Below are 22,898 nucleotides of genomic sequence, written 5' to 3'. Positions count from 1 at the left end.
CTATACATGTCATCCTTTTGTTTTGTCCGCACACATATATTTTAATGTACTTTCCAGCCAACACGTCGCCGGCCACCTTCGCCCTCTTTCCCCAACACACACCTACAGCTCCATACCCTTCTGCATGGACACCGATGTACAGGAAGAGGAGGAGGAGGAGGAGGAGGAGGAGGATGATGAGGAGACAGACGCAGAGCTCGCTGACAGTCACTACAGCCAACACCACAACGGGCAGAAGCACAAACACCAGCTGCACCACCCCTCTCCACACAAGCTGCTCCTCCATGGGCTGGAGCAGACCCCAGCCACCAGCACGGGGGATCTGGACCGATCGGTCACAGGGTCCATGGTTAACAGCTGGGGCTCAGCATCCGAGGACAACATCTCATCTGGCAGGTCCAGTGTTGTCAGCACCTCGGAAGGATCCTTCTTTACAGACGGCGATTTCAACCAGGCAGTAGCCTCTTCACGGGATATTGTAGGCCTGCGCATGTGCAGATACCCAGAGGAGTCAGGTGAGAGGACTTCTGGGGAGGAAAGTTTGAACACATGATTTCTAGGGATGTTAACATGTTGATGTTAGCACACACTAAGCACAGCCTTTACAGAGCTGCTTGCATAATATACTTTATTGACATGTACTATCAACCAAAGGTTTGAAAATAAGAGGGTTTTCGATGAATTTCCACAGGGAGTCACAATATTAAAGTTCTTGGAAACTTCTTATTAATCTTAAATATTTCTCCATAAACTTAAATGTCCCTTAAATTCCCCCTAGCAATAATCAGTTAAAGTTAGTTAGTTAGTTAGTGTCACGGGAGTAGCGGCAAGAATAGGACCCAAACGCCGACAAATAGTGAACAAAAGGCAACTTTATTGCTTGCAGCAAAAATCCAATGGACTACCTCAGCCCCGTGATCTATGGTGATCATAACAGGGATTAAATACAGAGGGCTGGTGCAGGTGATTGGACACAGGAGGAAACAATCAGGGACATGGCAGACAGTCACAGGGACAGGAAGTGCAGAGAAACAGAGGACACGAGAGACGAGGACTACAAAATAAAACAGGAAACACAAAACAAACTACAGATCCTGACAGTTAGTGTAAGACTCAGCTGATCTTCGTAATCAGGACTGTTTGGATGTTCTGTCAGATTTCATTGGAAGGCCACAGGCAAATATAAGTAAAACATTAGCCAACTGTCTTCACATATTGTTTCATCTGTTGTTAAATCCTGATTGGTGCTCAAAAGTGAGTGTCTTTACCTTGTTCATACAAAGTCCAGTCCATTTCAATAATAAAAGCACAGACAGTACCCAGTAAACGGTTCCAACATTGACGTACGACCACATTGCTCACAAGGAGAAGCTGATTGAGAAATTAAGTTTTCAAGGCCTTTACATTTACGAGTGAGTATTTGACTGATATATGAATTAAATGAAGAGATTATATCAGTTTTATCTGACCGTAAAAATCTTCTTGATTAACTTTTGGTTTGAAAACTTCTCTATTAGTATTTCACAGCGCATCAAGTTTAAGTGTACTGTTCCACGGGACATGCGATTCCTGATTTGTGCTGAATCTGTGTGATGATTTCAGGCCAACGGCTCCAGCGGCCCAGCAGCCCCATGTCCACCGACAGCAACATGAGTCCTGCAATAACACATAAAAGGCCCAGAAGGCATAAACAGAACCAGCCTGGTCAACAAGGCTACCAGCCCAAAGATGTCTTCAATGATGGTAAAAGCTGAACCGAGAATGAGCTAAGAGATGCACTCCTCTTTATCTCCTAATAACACCAACCTTGTGGGTCTCTCCACCGTGTCCCCAGACTCCTGCATGCCTCTGAATTTTTCCAGCCAGATGTCCCACAGCAACTACAAGGTGAGGGGGGCCACGCTGCCTCGGATGGGCTCTGGGGATGCCCGGGGTCGACGCGGCAGCACTGGCACTCACAGGGCCAGGGAGGCTACATTTGAACAGGGGGAGAGCCACGACAAGCACACGACTCCACCAGCAGGAAAAGGAAGCAGCAAAAGCCGACAGCACTCAGGCACGGGATGGAGTATACTGCACACGTTTTAATAAATCATTTAATGACTAGCCAACTAACATTTTCTTTCTTGTTTCTCCAACAGAATTTGGGGATGTCCTTCTGTACAGTCGTCCCTCTTTCCCATCAGGTCAAGCTCAGAGGGAGCCTGATGACACTAATTCATCCAGCTTTATGTCATGTGGAGACGCAAGGACCAAACAGGGAGGACAGGGGGAAGAGGTAAATAGAAATCAGGAGCACAAATCTAGTCACAGAATTCTCTGTTAGCTATTAGGTTTTCGTTTATTTACTGTGACACAAGTTAAGTATCAATTCCATTTGATTTCAGAAACCTGAAACCTGTTTTGTTTTCACAGTTCCTGAAAAGCTAAGAAGCACAGAACAGGAATACCCTGCAGCAGCTTCAGAGGAAGGACTTTGACCTTTCACAATGGAAGAAAGACTTTTAAAAATACTGCACAGTACATGCTATTGTTTTCTACTTCAAATTTCTCATTAGGTGTTGGAAAAAAAAAAAAATGAAAAAAAAAGTGCCCTCATTTTTAAGTCTGTAGACTTCAATTTGATGCACTGTTTATTGTTTGCTCTTTGGGTGACCAGCCTCCAGCAGCCTGAACCGCTGGTTGCTCTTTAAAGTGAGATGAATGCACATTTGATGGCGGTCGTGAGTGTCTACATGAATATTGTCCATGGCGACTGCTTGATGCGGTCTGTACATGATCTTTGCTTGTCAGTTGTCTTGTTATTTTACTATAATTGATATTCAGTCATTACCAGCCATCTTGTACATTCTTGAAATTGTTTACTGCCACAGAAGTGCTTCAAATTCAAATTTTATATAACAGTGTTAATGTTTTATAAGTGATGTACCTCTTGTCTTTGTATTATTTGTCCTACTTTGGTTATAAAAGCACAATCACTTAATTTTATTGTATGTTTTTGTTATATGAAATTTCAGTCTGGAGGAAATCAGTCTTTGGAGTCTTGTTAATCATTTCATCAGTTCACTTCAGGCTGAGAAATTGATTGTTGATTGTGATTGTGCATTAAGTTGCGTACATTTGAGCTGCTTTCATTCAGATTTGAACTATCTATTGTGTGTACTGAGAGAATTGCATGCAGATTTTACTTAACACCTTGACTGCTTTGTCCCCCCTTTGGGATGATAACAATATCTGGTCATGGACTGGTTCCATTTATTGTTTTCTCCACTGAGTCCATTTCCTTTAGTCCTGTGTTCCCTTGACCTTTACTTCTTGAGCAGGGGTGGACACTGCACTTCATTTATCGGATTACTGAATCGCTTACCAACCTAAATTCATTCTTATAGCAATTTTCATTGAATTAGAAAAATCAAATTTAAAATGGACATATACCAGAGAGCCAGTAAATGAAAGTGAATAAGAAAATACATGGATATTATGTATTTATAATAATAAAGTTACATTTGCATTGGACTCTAGATTTTGGTCATATTGTCCATGCCCTAATCTGTAAATTATATATGGAACAAATATGTCACTTTAACTACTCTGTTTGAATAAATATTGCTGTTCCTTGAGCAACAACAACACATAATCTTTAAGTCATTCTTTTAATATACTTCTATATCACCTATCCTCTTTGCAGTTTCAACTGAAACCCTGATTTTCGGACATGAATAACCAGAAATGGCAACAAAAAGAAAACAGCTCATGGTACGATGACCTGAATCTTCACGGACATATTAGAAAATATCTTAAACTCTTGTTTCAAATGATTGTTGATCCTTTCCCTCATTTCTAAAAAACCTAAGCTAAAAACAAGTATGATGAGTAGGATGTGTCCTGGTCCTTTCTTTCACCTTTTGCCTGAAAACACATAAAAAGCCCTGAATACATCCTGGATTTGTATTTATTTGTTTCAGACTTTGAGAAGTTCAAAGCAAATGCACATACAGTATGACATCACCGCGTGTTCCTGAACCACTAATGTGTATAACACAAAGGTCACCCTTGTTAATACTACAAGAAACATCATTTAAAAAGGATTTGTTTGATAAACTGTGCACGCTTTGAGTAGAAGTGGCATCAAGGGAAAGATGTCTTCAAGTGTCTTTAACCATCTGTGATTTAGACCATGTCATTTGCTATGTTTAAAAGCAAAGAGAAAATTAAATTGTAGTATTCCAAAAGGCCAGCTACTCGTAAGCATTTGGTGTTTGTTCCGTTATTTATAATTAAAACATCTTCAACGATAGTTGTTCATTTTTTTTTTGTGTTCAGTTCATGATTTCCAAGTGTCGGGTTTCTGCTGAATGCCGTTCGGTTGGTCCCGCAGGTAAAGCCCGTCCTGTTCTGTGGTTGTGAGGCGATGTGGATGAGGAAAAGGAGAGAAAACTGTGAGGACGTGATGAGACGTGGTGTTTAATTAACCCCGCCGGTGAATCTCCATCAACAGAGCAGCTGTGTGCTGCTGAAAGGAAAAGAAGTTTCACAGATGTCTTCCAATGCATCCGTTTGGAAGTGGTGCATCATCCACACATAATGACGGGGATTTTATCACTATACAAAACTCATTTTGATTTATTAAATGTATGGTTGATCCTGAACCAACTGCACCCAGCAGTGATAAGTGCGGTGAGCAGGTATGACGTGTGTGTGTGTGTGTGTGTGTGTGTGTGTGTGTGTGTGTGTGTGTGTAATTTCAGATGGTTTTGACCATGGTGGTGGTTCCATCTGATTTCACCCAAATGTGACTGAGAAGACACACTCTTAGGAATGACTGGGTTTCCCTGATAAACTGGTTTGGATAATGTTCACTTTGTCTTTAATCTGGTACATTTGCTAGGTATTCATCAAATTGTCCATTATGACTTTTTTTAATTGCTTTGATATTAGAATTAGAATTGATTAGAATATATTGATTGCTGATTTGACCAAATGAAGCTTTCTGGATGAATCCACAAGAAATACAACTTTAAGATGTTGTTCAAATGATCCTTAAACACTTAAAGCAGCCACAGTCAATATGTGTATACCAACAAGGATGTGAATAAATTCACAGAGCGCTCATTAGAATCAAAAGCTTCAAAACCACAATTGGACACTTCCTGCCAAGCAGCAAATATCAGAGAGACACAATCGATACCAAGATGGTGAAAATAGTATTTAGTTTCTAAAGAGACAGGTATTTCCTTCAGGAGTTGGTGGAGGCAAGAAACAGAGTGAATATTGCGGTTCCATTTGCAAAGTGGAAAAAGGAACAACTGCAGATGAATGCTGGTGTTGCTCTGTATTTACTGAATGTGTAAATAGGAAAGTGTTCGCTAACAAGATCGTCGTATCATAGTTTAATTACGCTGCCTTCAAGTGGCCAAAAATCTGTTATTGCGGGTTACATTTGTGTCTTTGTGTGAAAATATATCAGGCAATACAATCTCCAGACTAGTGACACATTTCAGAATGTCAACTGGCCTAAAGGGACCAGGAGAGAGACATACTGATAAATAATGAAAACCTTTTCTTTTAGTAATTAAAGCTTAAATTCTTACAAGCGAATGCTCCATTCGACCTAGAAACAATTGAAGTCCCCACTTGGCGGTTTTTCAACACACACTGCCAACGGGCAGATTACCAGAGGTAGAAGGATGATCTCCTCGCCTTTCAAGTAGGATCATACTTCTCAGGAAAGTGCCAGCTCATTCCATATGCCTCCTTCCACAAAAACACAACAGAACCGGGAAACGCTTTTGGGGACAGAACAAAGTAAAGTACAATAAGGAGGTAACGGCACTTACTGTGCAAGAAATAAACCCAAATCGCTCTCGGTTATTCTGATGAGCTAGAAAACGCTGCACAGCTAGGTATTGTATAACTAAAGTAAATATGGAGCATTTTTTAAGCCACAGTTAGTTATATTAAAACTAACCAGATTTAATATAGATAACACTCAGCACACAATGAGCCAAGGAGGCTCTAAACTCTCCAAAAAAAGCATTGAAATGGAACATGTATGATGTTTTAAAGAGAGAAGATGTCATTCGCACATGTAGTTGCTGATGTTACAGGTCTCAGGTTGACGGAGCCTGATGACAGACTCGTGCCTGAGAAAACAAGAATAAATCAGACCGGCAACCGCTCGGCTTCTGCATTCAGCGTCTTCTCAAGTTATTTTATTTTACATTTCCAGTGAAAACAATCATCTCTACCTGTTGGTCCATTTCTACCTGACCAAACCAAATAATCAGTGACATTACTATGTATAGTCAACACATATGTTGTACCTTGGCAATGCGCCCATAATCACTGTGGCGTACGCGACGAAGACTATACTGATGATGGCAGCATTGCGTCACTAGTACATCGAACCTTTAACAAATACTAACAAACATTTACAACACTTATATACAAACTTCAGTCACATTAATTAACATATGCAATCTGAATTGACCGACTAGAACATCAAAAATGCATTCATTTAATTATAAAGAAAAAAGTAATGTGTACATGGGCCGGATAAAACACGGGAGGGCTAATATCAGTCTAGCTAGCACTTGACAGTAAATCAAACAAAACACAAAGTAATCTTCTAACAATGTTTACTAAACATTGGTACACAATTCACAGGTTATATTCAGGTGTACTTAACCAGTTTAGTGCGAAAACAGGAATAAATCAGACTGGCAACCGCTCGGCTTCCGCTTTCAGCGTCTTCTCGCGCACATACAAACCACTGATAGGTCTATATTGAAAAAAAAAACGCATTTGCCAATCCAGCTCTGGCAGGGGAGTCTCAAAAAACCCAAACAAATGTGGAGCAATCCACAAACAAATGCAGTGCGATCAACAAACCAATACATACAAAATCCACAAACAAAATCCACATAGAAATGCAGAAATATATTTATGATTGTTACATTTATATAAATGGTCATTTATTTATGTGTGCATTGGAAAGGTATTTGTGAATCGTTCCGCGTGCATTTGTGAGTCTAATTTATTTGTAAATCCTTCTGTGTGTGCATTAGTAAATTGAATATATTTGTGAATTGTTGTGTGCGCGTTTGTGAATCTTTGTGTTTACATTTGTGAGTCTCTCTGTGTGCATTTGCAATTTTTGAGACTGGTCTGACCCCATAATTGTGCCTCTTACCTACTGTGTTATGGCCATGTATATTATTCCCCATACACAACGGCTACTTTCAATACCTGTGGGACCGTCTGGTGTGTCCTTGTGACCTTTACAGTTGCACCGCTGTCAGCGGCTGCAACAGTGTGATCTACCTTTTTTCTTTCTCCAATTATCAAATCAGACTTGAGTGATGTGACTACATGGTGGGGGGGGGGTATGTGCTGTACTCGTCCTGTGACGGTAATGTCCACTCCAATCAACATAGCTAACCCATGAATAAAAAAGAAAAAGAAAATCAATACTCTTCATTATTTCCTCTGAGGTGATGATTAAAGAAATGTTGTGAATGTGCGTGGCCATTACTTTAATGGAAACTTGAATTATGCAACATTTCTAGTTTTTTTTTTGTCTTAGTTTGTTTCTTACATTGTTTATTGAGTCATTCATACAATCAGTCTCTTCATGAATTATTCCAATAACTTGATTGCAACCAAATTGAATTATAAATAAGATTCAATTGTGTGTGTAACGCTGTTTTCTTCTCCTGGAAACCACTTCTCGTCACCATTAATGGCTGCCCTCATGTTCGCCTGCTTCTTTGTCTTTCTTTTCATCCTCTTCAAGGACAACGATCTCCAGTAGGTTATTCACAAGTGTTTGCCTTGGTTCCTAAGATACTATGTGAGTGTGTACGTGTGAGTGCCTGTCTGTGTGTGTGTGTGTGTGTGTGTGTGTGTGTGTGTGTGTGCGTGTGTGCGTGCTGCCAAGTTTCATTTTCAATTTTGCTATGTTTATCCAGTAGATTCTCTGCAATCTGTTGACAAAGAGCTGGCCATGACAGCTAGGGCAAATGTGGCAGAATTGCAAGCGAGAGGCTGACAGAAAAAGTGAAACTGATGGCTGTCAACCCTAAAGCAACTCTTTATAAGAGGACCGACCTGGAGAGACAGTGGCTGAGTGCTCTGCTGCCAATGAAAATGTCTCCTCCGCACCATATGTCATCGAGGTGTAATGCGAGTAAACATTCTTCTAATTATTGTACTTGTTGTGGAAGCCATTTGAGGTTTTGGAGGACTGGCGCACTTTAGGCCTCACGCGTGATCATTCAGGCAACATGATTTTCTCCATAATTAGGTGTATTGAGGCTGTGCAGAAGGCACTGTTAGCAGGAAGGAAGTCTGGAGGTGAAAAAGACATCGATTAGACTTCACGGCAGTGAGACAAACAGGTGGTGTCGGAGATAGGCAGCGCTTCTCAGCTCTGAGAGGAAATGTTCCCCCCGCGTCACAGACGACACACTGCGAGGCCGAGGGGGAGGCGACGCTGGTGTTTGAGCGAGAAGTTATGAGTGCAAGGGGGTGCAGCGGTGACGGAGTGCACATTTATGATTTCAAATTTATCGCAGTGTGTGTTTGAGGAAGATTACTCTCTCTTAAAGCAGACAGTCGGTGAGGAAATTAACAAGGTGTCGGAGGTAATGACTGGTGGTGAGGTGGAGGGGAGCTCCATCCAGCAGTGGTGAATTCAAATGTGTTTTGTGGAAATATATCACTGTCTGTCACACGATAGAAATTGACGGTGAACCGGGGGGAGGGGGGGGGGGGGGGATCAGTCTTACGACTCCAAGGCAGAGAGGATGAAGCCTGAATATTAGTGTCGTGGCACTAAATGTGACTAAATGCATTGCAACATAAACAAAATCACTCGCAAAGTATAGTATGCCATTTATTGAAAGGCTATAAGATTATCAACATGTGTTAGGGAATGCAACAAGTATGTTGTACCCATGCATACAGGATATGGAAATATTTTGGAACACTGTCCTGTAAATACATCCAATACAATGCACCATGCCACCACCACTGTGTGCTTAAAGAGCTTTTTTACTGTGTTCACATTTCCCCTCCAGGCAGCTTTTAGACCTGCAAAATATGTTCTTTTCATTCTGATTTTTTTTTTTTGGGAGCTTTCCTGATTTAAAAAATACATGAATAATAATGTTTCAGTACTGGACAAAAGGTGTTTCTTTCTTCTCCGAAAAGTCCACACACATTTGTTGTTAAACTTCTAAAAAAGTAACTGGCTGTTATTTTTTTACACGGGATTGTTTCCTGATCTGCTTCGAGGATCTTGCCCTGGCTCAACAACAGTTCCCGTGACAACATCAGCAAGACGGATCGCAAGTCCAGGCTGTTGAAGAAAACTATTTGGGCGATAGTGCAGAGACAATCGGTCCCAACTTGGAAGGCTAAACTACAAGATCACCACTCCCCAGAGCTGGGTGTTTGTTCCATGGTTGAACCATCGAGTGAGTCTTGCTCAGTGAGAGCAGGCAGAGGAAAAGATACATATAGTAATATATAAGCATGCAAACGCCCCTTATACTTCTATATAAATGGCCTCTATCAGGGACCTCCTTGCTTCATGTCAGTGGCAACAATGTGAACGTGGAAACATAAAAGAAGTAGACGAACCATCAGCGTGAACAAGATGATAAATAAATTGGTCACTGAGGGAGCGAACGGCCGAGGAGAGCACTGGCCTGTGGCTCGCCCTCAGGGAACGGGGCAGCAGTCTCAGACGGGGAGGATGCAAACCACCACACTGCTTGAACGCTGCAATTAGTCATAAATCAGCCTCTCAGGGCAATATTACATGTAATCATACTGAAAAGGATGTCGAGCTCAGGTTGGAGGAATTCCATGAAATGATGCAGCTCATGCAGTATTGAGATCTCACAACAGATAGAAAGGACAGGGAATGGTTCCCTTCCCTTGAAGCAGCAATAATGATGGAAAACATCCCATATGAAAAAAGGAACACTTCTTTTCACGAATTCGATGCTGCAATTCCAAATTTCAAGAAGTTTATAAAATACTCAGACAAGGCATATCTTACTGCCCAATGTGTATCAACATAACACAACCTGAGGGACAGATGACCCACACATGAATGTTAAAATGTTATGTAATGCTGTTATATATTATGAATATGTTTTAATTTATGTTAATGTTAATATTCATCATCATATTATTATGAGCTTTCGCATCAACATTCTCTGCAGTTCATAATTTCGGTGGTGTTTCAAAACGCTGGAGCCCTGTATCACACTATCCTTTGAAAATGAAGGATTCTGACATTTCATGTGTCTAAAATTGGCTCTTCATTGGGATGGGGGCATCACGGATATGAATATCATGTATGTAAGTATGCTAATCTTTTTTGTTGTTACATCTTGAATAAACATTCTGTCTGAATTGTGTGAAGCTGATTTTGTTCATGTAAACTGCAGCCTGTCATTATTATTTATATATGTTCACCTAGATAAGAGGGTGATTTACCCAGAGGATTCTTTTTAATTTGCTGCATCCATAATGAGACAGTCTCTCTTGCAGGGAACACTGACTGATTTTGTTAAAATCTTTCATTTTAATATCTTCATCTGGCTACTTTGCACAGATTGAGTTCGACGTGGGTATAGTCACAATTTCTTCAGATGTGTAATATGATTTTCTCAATGTCAAAACCACCAAGAACTCACTTAAACATTAACATCTTCAATCTTTCGCCAGATGATTGCTGACACATGAGGAACGAAATGAAATATAACATTTGTTAACCCTTTGTGTGCCATTGCTGTCACACCATTATTCAAATTATTAAAATATGAACATGAATGCTCGTAATGTGTTGTGCGAATTGTGTTCTTTTAAATCGTAATCCATAAAGGACAAATTCAATTCAATTAATATTGCCATCTATTCCTCATTGGCATTTTCATAAACGAGTGCTCTTTGTAAAAGATCCCCCACTACCAATAATTCTTTCTAGCAATCTCGACAGAATTTAAAACAATTTGAGACCAAATTTTTTCCCTGAGTGCTGAAAAAACACAACAACAATAAATAATAATTGCACTAAACTGCTTTTTCATCCAACCACAACTACAACACCCCTAAAGTAACCGCACCATTTTAAAACTAGTGTATTACACTACATGTTACGAGCTGTAACTCTGTGAACGCAGGTGGATCTTTGTAATTGGCCCCGGTGGGCTCTGCTCTGTATTTCTCTTCTTCCTATAAATTCACATGAACTTCAAGCTGGCTGAATAACGAGAAGTCCACGGAGGATTTGGCGGTGAGATTGCGTGGTGGGACGGGGAGGGGGTGGTGGGACGGGGGGGGGGGGGGTGAACCCTGTAACAGGGGAGCCAAATTATGTCAAAGTGAGTCTAGAATTTACTGCAGAACACCAAATCTTCTGTCCCTTCAGCGCCTCTGGAAACCCAACCGGTTGGACTTAAAGTTTAAATGGTGGAATGCACACGATGCGCTTTCTGCACACTATCTGCAGACAATCCTAATCCCTGAGCTATCTGTCTTCAGATACAAATACGAGCAGGCTCTCTCCCCCGCTGCGCATAGCACCAATGGCCCCCATTGCATGAAGCTATCCTCTCCACTGCTGTGCAGCTTTATGCTCGGGGAGCTGATCTACAGAGATAACGGAACCTCTGGATGTGTCTCTCCCGGCTCGCCTGTGTTCAACTCGTTCAAATTATGGCCCGGACAACATGTTTTTATGTCCGTGAGACATCATCAGAGCAGTGAGCGTTTTGTCAGGCCGTCAATTCACGGAGGCGATTCATCATCCTCACATATAGGGAGTGCTCGGCTGTATATATGGACATCTGTCAACCATGAATCATTATTTGAATTCAAAATATTTCAGATCAACAACAACAAAAAGGTCTACTGTTATACTCTAACTTTCTTTTGACAAAGTATGACAAAGATATCATTTTATGCCATACTATACTTAAAATGTCTATGACTATTGCTTGACATATTATACTATGACAATATTTAGGACATATTGATGAAATACTGTGTCATTCATCACTCTTTTTACAACATACTATACAATATAAGTTTTTATGACTTACTATTCTCAAACCTCATAAAATGTAGTTAGATAGACATAAAATGGCCATAGTATATTAAAACTCGTATACAAAAATGATAGTATAGTTGTTAAAAAAAACTAAACAAAAAGCCATGGTGTACTAAGTTGAAAAAAGTCATAAAAAAGATGTAATGTACAGTATGTAAAAAAAAAAAAAAGGCTTAGTGTAGCAGGTCAAAAAATATTGTTCAAGAATCTATTTAGTCTAATACATCAACATTTCCAACGACTATAAAACACAGATCACTTAAATCGTTCTGTGCGCCCTCTGAAAGGAGAAACGTTCTATATGTTTGATCTTGTTTTGGTTTGTGATGGTTATGTCTTATTGATCAAAATGTGTCTTTGTTAAATCCAATTCTTCTGGGAGCTATGACTGCTGTGTCTGGATCTTTGATCAGACGTTTGACATAAGCTGTGTTTGACAAAAAGAATCACAAAAGAGCAATAAAGTCAGTAAAATCATCCGTGATTTCACTGTGTAGCATGTGATTTATGATATAATGGAATTAAAAATGTAAATTAAAAATGTATGCACATATTGTATTACTTTTACTTGGTTTATGGAGGTGACTTCATATATTTCTCCAAAAAAAAGGGAAAAACAACTATATTGTCATTTAAAGCATTGAGCGATCAAAAACAAATGGATGGTATATTTGATGAGCTCGATGGGCGTAAACAAGGAAAGACTCAAAAGACTCATAGGCAGTGTTGGGAGAATTCTGGTTCGTTTTCACATACACATTTTATTTTGCATCAAAGGATTGAAAAATGGCCCAACTGTATGTGGCTGCATATTCCTGAGGGCAAACCAATCTGGCAAGGTGAAGATTGTTCAAAGGGCGACCCATTACCAGAACAATGATCAGAACAAAACCATCCAAACAAGTGCGAAGACAATGCATCGTGAATCTCATTGGCAGACAATACTAATTGGCTGCATTTCGAAACTGATAAAAAGGTTTTTAAAAGATCTTCAAATTTGGCAGTTGGTCAAGTCTATACATCGTTGTCAGGTGACAAGTCCGTATGGATGTGAATCCATAACCATTCAAAAGTGTGATGCATGAGAACAAATCTAGTCTCATCGCATTTCATCTGCCTTCCCGTGACTAGAGGACAATGGTGGAGCGGACACGTCCCTCTACTGTCTCATACTGCCCTTTCAATATTGCACTATGTCACTATGTCACTGTCTGTAATTGGAAAATAATTACCATTTTATAATTACATATTCGTTTTTTGTTGTGAATAGTAGGGAAAAGACACAAACCTTTTTATCTCTCTATGTCTTTGCTTTGGATATCACAACTGATGTGTTGCGTTGTCACCGTAAAACAATGTTTTGGTAAACCTTCGCTTAAAACCACTTTTAGTATTATGCATAATAGAATTTCCAGCAAGTAGTGTGAAACACAGTTTGTTACATTGGCATATTATTTCCAGGTATTAACGTGTGTTTTCCCTTGCAACTCTCAATATCTTAGTGTTTCTCGAAAAACAATTATAGCACAGCCAAGTATATATATATTCTGTTTAACATAGACGTCCCTTTTTTGCCATTATGATTCTCCGCCTCAGCTCAGCTGACAATGGGCTTGTGCTTATTTTCACCAAAAAAACGCTCTGTGCAAAGTACAACAATACAGTAGCTTCATCAAAATAAGCTAACAGTTTGAGCAGTAATGGAAGAAAAAAATAAATAAAATCATTCACGGTAATATATCACAAAAGAGACAACGTTAGGTTTGGCTTGCATAGCAAAGCAAAAGAAGGGGAAAAAACATTAAAAAATATATTTACAAATTATGCAAGTCCTTTTTCATATTAGTTTGTCATTTTGCTGTGATTTATCGTCTGCATCTCCACCGCGTGAATTTTATTACACCATGTGACAGAGAAAAGAAGCGGACATATAACATACTGTTTACTCTTTTGAAGAGGGGATGAAAATAACACTGTGAGACTGGTGTCTGTGTCTGTACATGGCATTTACAACTCTGCGTTTTATCTTGCACTCTTTTCCTTTGTCTTCATTCTGTCTCCTCTCCGTCTTCCAAACATCATTCTGTGTCACTCGCAGAGAGGAAATCTCATAGCGCTTACAAACAAGGTGTCCTGGGACAGGGAGCAACGGCAGGGAACGATGCTTCACAAAGACTCTGGAGGAGCAGACACACCAAGAACAACAATGTCAAAAATCTGGGTGGGATGGAACACGTCACGCTCAATATCTGCATCACCGTTTAACAATCGCAGGAAGCATCTCACGTTGGAATATACATTTTTCTTATTGTGGCGGAGCTTAATTCTTCCAAATCATAAAATGTATATTGAGTGGTATACAATATATAACTGCATTGTGATGCTGAGTCGTTTTATCTTTCTTTAAAGAAGTGAATTGACAAAGTATTATGTAAACTGCATATGCTTTTTCTCCATCTTTGTCAATCAGGGTAAAGCCAAATTAAACTATACAATTGAATATGAAAATGTCAAGAAAGTTTCAGTCAAGCCTGCGTATTATTTCTCTCTCTGCATACAGAGATGACATTTGCTTGCTTCAGTTACATCCATGCTGTTTAATGTGCATACAAATATGTCCCCGTGAGGACTAACACCTACAGTGCTCCCTTTTCTCTGTGCTGCTTGTGGAAGGATGCCCATTGTGGGTGTGTTCTGTGCCGGGTCTCTTGTGGGAACCCCGACTCAGGGTGGCCCTGTTGGATGTCGTCGTGCCGCTCCAGGAAGCCATATGCTGGCGCTCCAGCGTCGACACGGTCACCATGCACTCCTCAGAGGGGTCTGAGGCCGCAGCTGCCCACGAGCTGTGCATGCGGGAACCCAGGCTGTGCAGGGACTTCACGGCCGGCGTGTGGGCTGCTGCGTGGATGGTGGTGGAGGGGCGTTTTGGCAAAGGATACGAAATGAGACATCGCGATAGAGGCGCTCATTGTTGAATCTACTATAATAGAGGGTTCTCTGGCAAGCAGCGGCGGAGAGTGCAAAAGACTTACCCTCGGTGTTGGTGTCCCTTCGTCTGGGCAGAGTCCCGACCTTGCCCGTCTGTGGTTTGAGGCCCGTCAGTGGTGCCCTCTGGTGGCCAAGGCTATGCGAGCCCTGTACGCCATGGTCTGCTGAGCCAGAGCTGTCTAGGCGACACTGCTGGGAGCCTTTACCTGCAGAGAGGGAGTTAATGAAGATGCATATTTGGCTCAGTGTGCCCGAACAAGCAGTGGATCGAGATGAACGCCAAAGGGCGATGTGGAAAAGGGCAATGTGGACGTTCAAAAGTAATCAGCCTGTGTCAAAATAAAATAAAAAGACAAATAAATAAAGGATCACATTCATTGCTAGATATGTGTACATGTGACCTCTCACGGTTTAATTATGATTAAAATGTGATTTTCCATCAGAGCATGGATTTAGATTTTAACGGATTGACAGTGGCGTATTGACAAAACTGCCGCTAAGAAACCCATCATTAAGAACAAATTAATTGATCACACGTAGGTGATTCAGAATGTTTCTATCGCACAGGATATTTGTGGGAATACAGAACTATAACTCCTTCATGCTTACTTCTTAGGATATATTACTGAATGCTTTAATACAGAACTATTTGTCTTTGTTGCAGCAATATAAGCAAACCTTTGTTTTATTTAAATCAGACACCATGACATGATGTATTAACAAACACGACATATAAAGCATCAATATAGGAACCCCTGTGGAAATACTGCCACCACAAAGGCTTTGTTCATGATTTGTCTCACTGGACTAAAGCTATTTTCTCAATCTCAATCTTTTCTAATACAACCAATAACAATATGTGACAGCTAAACATAACACGATAAAATATTTGCATTGCCAATGTTTGTAAATATTTTTAGTCACAGCGACCTGTATTTTGCCCTGCAATGGGTTATTAAAAGTCTTAAAAACACCTATTCTCAATTCACAAGTCAATCTCTTAACCTGTCAAACAATGGAGTCTAAAAATGGTACAGTTACGTCCCTGTGGGAGAAGACTTCAAGTTTCACTCTAAAGAAAAGGCTTTCAGACAGAACCCTATTTATAAAAGCATCCCATCGTAAACGTTCGACATGTGGCTTTTCAATGGAGCACTTCTGAAGGCTTTTGAAACATTCTATGTTATGGTTTTGATGTCTATGCAAGAACGGCTTCAAGTTACTTTTCACAGACTGTCTGAATATCTCTTTGACGAGAAAAGAAAGTATATTAAGAATAAGATATATCTAACTAAAATGGAAGGAGATTTTTTTTTTTAAATCCATGTATGTTTCTTGACAACCATTCTTGTGATCTACTACTGCAGAAGACCCAAACTAGTGCAGTGTGAAGCTGTTTGGATTAACGCTTCCCTGAGAAAGCTGCAACAGCAGAAGCCAAGCAATCGGCCAAACGCACACTGCACTCGTCTACTTAGTTACTTCACACCAACTCTACTTTATACATGTACCTCTGAGTGTCAATCTCTACAGTAAACATGTTCCTGTTCTGAAAGAAAACCACTAGACACGTGTGTGTTGGGGCTTGGATGATCAGATGGGCTATTGTACTTCTTGGACTGTGTTCTATGCAGTGTGTCTGGAGGTGAAAGGTGAGCCAGACAACAGACTGCACACCTCAGTGGTCCAAACTCTATTGGCAGACGAGAGCATTGATGTTGGATAATTCTGTGAAACCTGTGTGTGGAAACTAAAAAGGCTTTGTTGGGGAAAGCTTGTCGTCATGGTTGAACTTTTTTTTTTTTTTAAAAAGCCATCGTTGTTGGGCAGACACACGTCCATCCACAACCCTGACCTCCACACACACACACACACACACACACACACACACACACACACACACATTGCTACATTATGAAGACACGTCTTCCTGCTCTGCCGTGGGATTTAAACCACGTACAGTGAAGGCTGATATTGATGACATTCTTAGGTGCCAAGGGGCTGCAGCTGCAGGCTTCATATAGAAGGGAACAAAGCAATCTGTTTGCACTATTTGTCCACAGCTCTTGGACACATTGACATTTGGGTTGGATAGCCATGCTCCTAAATGTGGTGCACCTTTCATAACAATAAATGAAATACCAGCTATTAATAAAAAACTATCGTATTTTATCTTAAAATGTACTTTAAAATGATTTTTTTTTAAACTTTCAATGCACTGGTGGTTCACTGATTTAAAAGCAAACTTGTTTCAACATATGTAAAACATACCTGAGCCCTCAAGGCTGTCTACGCTGTGACCGGGAGTGTATTCAAAGCCACACAAATTCTTTGACACCACGGCGTATCGTTCCTCCTCCTCCAAGTCCTCGTCTTCCTCAGAAAGGAGAGTCGCTCCCAAATCAGAGCCCAGTGTACTGGACATGAAGTCCACGGGAGGGATGGGGGTGGTGCACACGCTGGGACTGCCCTTCATGTGCCTAATCAATTGGGGGGAAATACTGTATATTAGTGGACAAAATACATATTTCAAAAGCAACGGAGGTCAGATAATGAATCTTGTCGAATCAGTGCATATTCAGAAAGGTACAGATGCAATGTGCAGACACTATGAATGCCTGCAGTGATTCCACTGATTACTTTCTCAGCGCTTGTGTGTGTTGTGCTAACACAATGGAGTTGTAATTGGGCTGGATAAAGGATATCTGGATGGGCAGGGCTGTCACCAACATGCCTGTTATCTCCCCCACAGCTGTCCTCCATGATGGCTCACATCCCGCCATGGAGGGGATGCATGCATAATTACCAAGTCTATTTACTGATGTCAGAACCGCATGTTAGACTAAACCTAGTCATTACCCTCCAACACGTGTCGCCTCCACCTTGTCAAGTTCCCCGATGCTCCGTCGAAGGTGCGACCAATTGAGAGATGTTTTTTATCGCTCGCAAGAAACATGGACCGCAGGTTTTGGCTGACACAAGTAAATACTAGTATTATAATGCGCTCAAACATTGGCCATTGATATGCAAAGTCCTAAACTATCAACAGAATGAAATGAATAAAATTACAGGTATCTCTTCTCCTGTGCAAAGCAAACATATTTGAACAAAATTGTAATGCATGGGCACAGTATAAAGCTTTGAAATGAGCTCACAGTCACACAGGTCTCTCTTTTTTCATAACCAAAAAAACTACATCGAATTATAGCAGGAAGGTGGTCTCAACATGTAGGTTACTGCAGCTTTAATACATCCTTACCATGTCTGCTTGGCCACTTCGTATTGGTAAGCTCTGGTCAGCTCATCCAAGTGGGCCTGCAAAATAGATTGCATTTCATCGTGGTGGGCCGAGCTGAGAGAGGAAGATGAGGGCTGGCTGAAGGAAGCCGCTGCCGGCGAGGAGGATCTTCCTCTCAGGGGAGGAGTGGGACCTCTCTCCTCCTCTGCCTCATCGTCCAAATTCTGGTGGCGGTACGTCTGGACAGACATTGGCGGGGCCCAACTGTTGCTGTCATATCTGGCATATGGACAAATGTTTGATATATTAATCATCACAATGACTTTGCTGAACAGTTGATGGCAATTAGTTGAAGAGGATCGGAAATATTGAAGGATTTCAAATGGGGGAAATGTTCCACATTTAATGCTGATGTCCAGTTAGTGTTTATGGTAAATCTAGTCGATCGAAGCAATAAATTCCTGCATTGAAGCTGAATGTTCCAGCATTGACTACATGGAGCAGGATGCATTGCTAGTGAGCTTCTAATGCCTGGAGGTCTGCCGGCCACGGCTTCGGCCTCTCTCTCTCAATAGTATATCTTCCGCCATATCCTATAAACACAGCTGAAAATACACTCAAATATTTTCCTCCATACCACTCAAATATTTTCCTCCATAACATCCTCTGCACTTATATTTCGGGATGCCATTTTCGTTGTTGGAAACTTAGATAGTTTCCAATGCAACAAGGACGTTCTGTTTTTGAGCAGCATCTAAAGCACGGCCCTCGCTGCCCAGAGTCGGAGGCGAGAAAATCAAAGTCGCCCGCCTTGCAGCTCTTCCTTCCATCCTGACTGTCATCCGACCACTGTCGGGTCAAATGACAGCGCCGGGTCTCAACTTTGTCGGTCAATAGAGCAAGCAATGAGGAATTTATTGCTTCAATCGACTACATTTACCATCAACACCGACTGGACACCCACACAAGAAGAGGCACGTTTTCCCTCAAATGGCATTCCAAAACTCTAGTTTAAATCAAAATGTTAATAATCAATTTTTCTCGTGTTTTTAATGTGTATAACAGCTCAACAGCTACAATACATTGTTTAATAGTGTTTATACATGCAGGTCTATTTTGTGAACCATGTGAAGCTCTTCTCCAAGCTCTCTGATAGTAAACACACACACACACACGCACACAGACACACACACTGGTGCAGGATATTGTGACCCCTGCATGCGTTTCTTCTGTCGACGTGTGTTTTTGTGCTTGTGCGCATCTGTTCCGAGGCAGAGACTGATGAGATATGAACGTATCTTACCCTCCTCCGTGGTTTTCCTGAGGGTAACGGTCAAGGTCAACCTCAGTTCCAGGGAGTGGGTGCATGGGTGGTGGAGGCAGGGGCATGTTAGCCCAGCACGACCCATTTGATTTAGAGGCCTTCGTTCCACCCTTCACCTTCTTTTTCTTCCCAACCTTTGCACCTGGGGGGAAGGTAAAGAGGAAAGGAAGTTTAGTCTTCTCTACACAATGGAAAGACATACCTGTACACACAGATAACATTCTACCCTGAATTCACACACACTAACACATACCTTGAAAGTTATCGTCTGTCTTTCTCTGCTAACTTTTTCAAACCTGTCTCCTGCCCAGTGTTCATTATTTCTCTTTGTGTGTGCTGACAGCGCATTAGGACATTTTTTCCTAAGAGTCGACATTTCTTAAAGAGGCACCAAAACCTGCGGCGAACCACATTATGTTGCCTCCTCACTTGCTCCACTATCTCTGGTAAGCCTGACATTTAGCTGAGCACACAGGCTGTTGTTGTGCAAAGCTCCCAAAAGTACAGACAGAAATGCCTCCGCGACTTTACTAAATGTATGTACACTGCATAAATAACACCGAGCGATCTTCCGCCATCACTAATCAAGTTAACCCAAAGAAATGCGTCATGATTGGGTGACATTTCTGGGCTAGATGAGCTCCTGGGGACGAATTGTGATGAAGACAGAAGAGTAATTAAGAACATTATCCTAGGGGTCCATTTTCAGTTATTATGTAAATAAATTCCCTCCTTTTCATTTGGCGCATTTTCTGGTTTAGTTTTCAAAACCCCCTTGTAGTAAAAACGACTTCCTGTTCTTTTATTGCAGAATGGGGCTTTTACTGGAATTTTAAACACACGCCATCACTAGAGACTCACAAAACATACACAAGAGCGCAAACATCACACCATAAAAAGCAAACAAATATAATTGAGCTTTATCTTTAATGGGGCTCGTACCACTGCCAGGGCGTCTGTCAGTTAACGAGTAGCCCAGGTTTGCCATTTCCTGCTGGGCTTGGAGGGAAGCCTTCCAGCGGGGATCTGGCCTGTCTACAGCCAGCTCGTGGAAACTGTTGGACTGGAGTATCTGACTGGTGGCATAGGGGGTGGGTTGACTGCCTCGCGCTGGGCTGCTGTAGCCTGCCTTCCCCATGAAGTCAATACTGCTGTAGATGGCACCATCCGACAGCATGGTGCCCGTCTTCTCCACTGCCGCGGACGGTAAAACATCTGAGACAAGAGAGGATGGCGACGAAAGCAAAGAGGGAAGGGGAAATAAGGGATCACGGAGAGATAAGTTGACATGAAGTTAACGATCTTTAAGGTCATTAACACTCCCTGCTGCTCCGGCACTCTGTATTAGTTAAATACAGGTCTCAAATGGACTTGATATAAATGAAAGTGATTATCTACTACCACAATTAGCATGCAACACGCTGTGGGAGCCCGCTAGAGTGTTCACATGAGGGGTATTCAAACAGCGCTAACCTTCAGCTCTACTGTCTTGCACACATAAAGCTTGCAGCTCACCAGGGTTCCAATAAGCTGAGAGAACATGCAAACACACAAATGCACAATAAACACATATACTTGAACTATCAGTCTCGTACAACCGCGGAAGAAGGCACAATGGCAGAGCATGAGAATGAACGGAAAATTTAAGTCAAATATCAGGCTTGTCAAATCCAATTAGTAAAGTCGAGCCCTCAAAGGCTGTTTTAATTTGCGTGTATGTGTTTGTTTGTGTGTGCATGCTTCTGTGTGATGTCCTGTCACTGCGCTTCCCAATGGATGAGCATCAAAACTGTCTGACCAGGCATTGCTAAAACCACATTCCCCAACACCCCGGCAGGGCCTGTTTATGTTTCTTACCTCCTCGGCCAAAGTTGCTGCCGCCCTTCGGACTCCCTAAGCCACCGTTAGCCGGGAGGCTCGTGGAGGGCCAGGAGTCAGCCAGCCAGGGGAGGCCTTGGTCACCCGCTTTCAACAGCCCTGGACGGCTGTGAGAGGATGTGTGTAGAGAGAGAGAGAGAGACAAAGAGAGGAGAAAGGGGGTAAGACAGAGAACCGTCGACATAGGTAAATATCCAGGCTGGAGCGAAACAGCATTGCTCATTTTGCTCCTGCTGCATCAACAACAAATTGATGTGAAAACTCATTCAGCATATTCTCGCCTGTGGAGCAGCCCCGCACACAGACGACAATAAACAACAAAGAGAGATAAAATGGCAAGTCTATAAATCAGCCTTCTTTCTCCCCTTCACTCCACCATCCCTAATTCTCCCCGGAGAAACAAGCCAGGCCTAAATACACACTAAATCCACTTTAGAGCCTTAGCACAACAGAAATTTACATTTTAAATTGAGAATCATGGACAGCCTCTGGCAGATCGGCTACACTGGTGCACCGTCTCCATAGCAACAGAGACAGCAGAAGCCCATTAGGTGGTTTAGGAAAGCTACCGTGTAATTTTGCCTTGGTGAAATACAACTGTCATGAATACAGGGTTTGACTTCATGGTAGGAAAGTTCAGGTACGAAAAAAAAAGAAGAAAAAAAACAGACAGTTTACAATCACTTTGTATCAGCAGCTGTAAAAAAAAAAAAAAAAAAGAGGCAAAACATTCACATGCCTCGTGCATCCTGTGCACATATGTTTGCTTAATGTGAGGCTACACAGTGTATTTTCCACTGACGCTCATTTGCCAAGTGCCAAGGGAATTGTTCACAGCTGACTTGGTGATGGCTCAAAGGTGTTCAAACAATTACGTCAATGATTTCCATTTTAGAATACACAGGCATATACATAGATTTACATACATTTGCCTGGAGAACATGTGCCAAACAGCGGCACAATAACACGTACGTCAGTATACAATGTCACAAAACGGCTAGGAATTGTTTATTTTTAGTCCATTTGCTCTGGGCTCCTCTGCTCGCTTAGGTGTGACCAAACGGAAAGAGGGGAACAGGGGAGAATGAAGAAGACGAGGACCTTCATTCTTTCACTCCACTACGGGCATTTGGAGCTGTCAGTAAATTCTCACAGCCGCTGAATGAGAGTCTCAAGGTCCAGTCCTTTTGTTGTTCCATCAAGGTGTATCGTACGCCACTCGCTTTCAAACAGCACATTCATCAACCTCTCCCCTCCTACCACGACCTCTGGCTCTGCCAAAAAAAAACCTTGGTTGAACTGAGAGAGAGCCAGAGAATGAAGCCCTCACCTGCAGTAATTGG

General features: G+C 41.6%; 2 protein-coding genes across 2 annotated transcripts in view; one reads left to right on the top strand and one right to left on the bottom strand.

Annotated features, from left to right (window-relative positions):
* Positions 1 to 2,529, top strand: part of LOC117742532 (roundabout homolog 1-like) — a 74,847-nt gene extending 72,318 nt beyond the window's left edge. Inside the window, exons 27-31 of the mRNA XM_034549996.1 lie at positions 58 to 515; positions 1,603 to 1,743; positions 1,835 to 2,056; positions 2,142 to 2,278; positions 2,416 to 2,529. Of these exons, the coding sequence (XP_034405887.1) occupies positions 58 to 515; positions 1,603 to 1,743; positions 1,835 to 2,056; positions 2,142 to 2,278; positions 2,416 to 2,430 (973 nt within the window). The 3' untranslated portion in view covers positions 2,431 to 2,529. The remainder of the gene's footprint in view (positions 1 to 57; positions 516 to 1,602; positions 1,744 to 1,834; positions 2,057 to 2,141; positions 2,279 to 2,415) is intronic.
* An 11,540-nt stretch (positions 2,530 to 14,069) lies between these two features.
* LOC117742882 (roundabout homolog 2-like) overlaps positions 14,070 to 22,898 on the bottom strand; it is a 74,578-nt gene continuing 65,749 nt past the window's right edge. The window contains exons 21-28 of the mRNA XM_034550531.1: positions 21,535 to 21,662; positions 20,620 to 20,892; positions 19,657 to 19,819; positions 18,375 to 18,632; positions 17,387 to 17,595; positions 15,160 to 15,321; positions 14,768 to 15,022; positions 14,070 to 14,302 (exon numbers count right to left, since the gene is read on the bottom strand). Coding sequence (XP_034406422.1) covers positions 14,070 to 14,302; positions 14,768 to 15,022; positions 15,160 to 15,321; positions 17,387 to 17,595; positions 18,375 to 18,632; positions 19,657 to 19,819; positions 20,620 to 20,892; positions 21,535 to 21,662 — 1,681 coding nt within the window. The remainder of the gene's footprint in view (positions 14,303 to 14,767; positions 15,023 to 15,159; positions 15,322 to 17,386; positions 17,596 to 18,374; positions 18,633 to 19,656; positions 19,820 to 20,619; positions 20,893 to 21,534; positions 21,663 to 22,898) is intronic.

This window comes from Cyclopterus lumpus, chromosome 14, assembly GCF_009769545.1.
Source record: "Cyclopterus lumpus isolate fCycLum1 chromosome 14, fCycLum1.pri, whole genome shotgun sequence".
NCBI lineage: Eukaryota > Metazoa > Chordata > Actinopteri > Perciformes > Cyclopteridae > Cyclopterus > Cyclopterus lumpus.
This window is presented reverse-complemented; position numbering and strand designations above follow the sequence as displayed.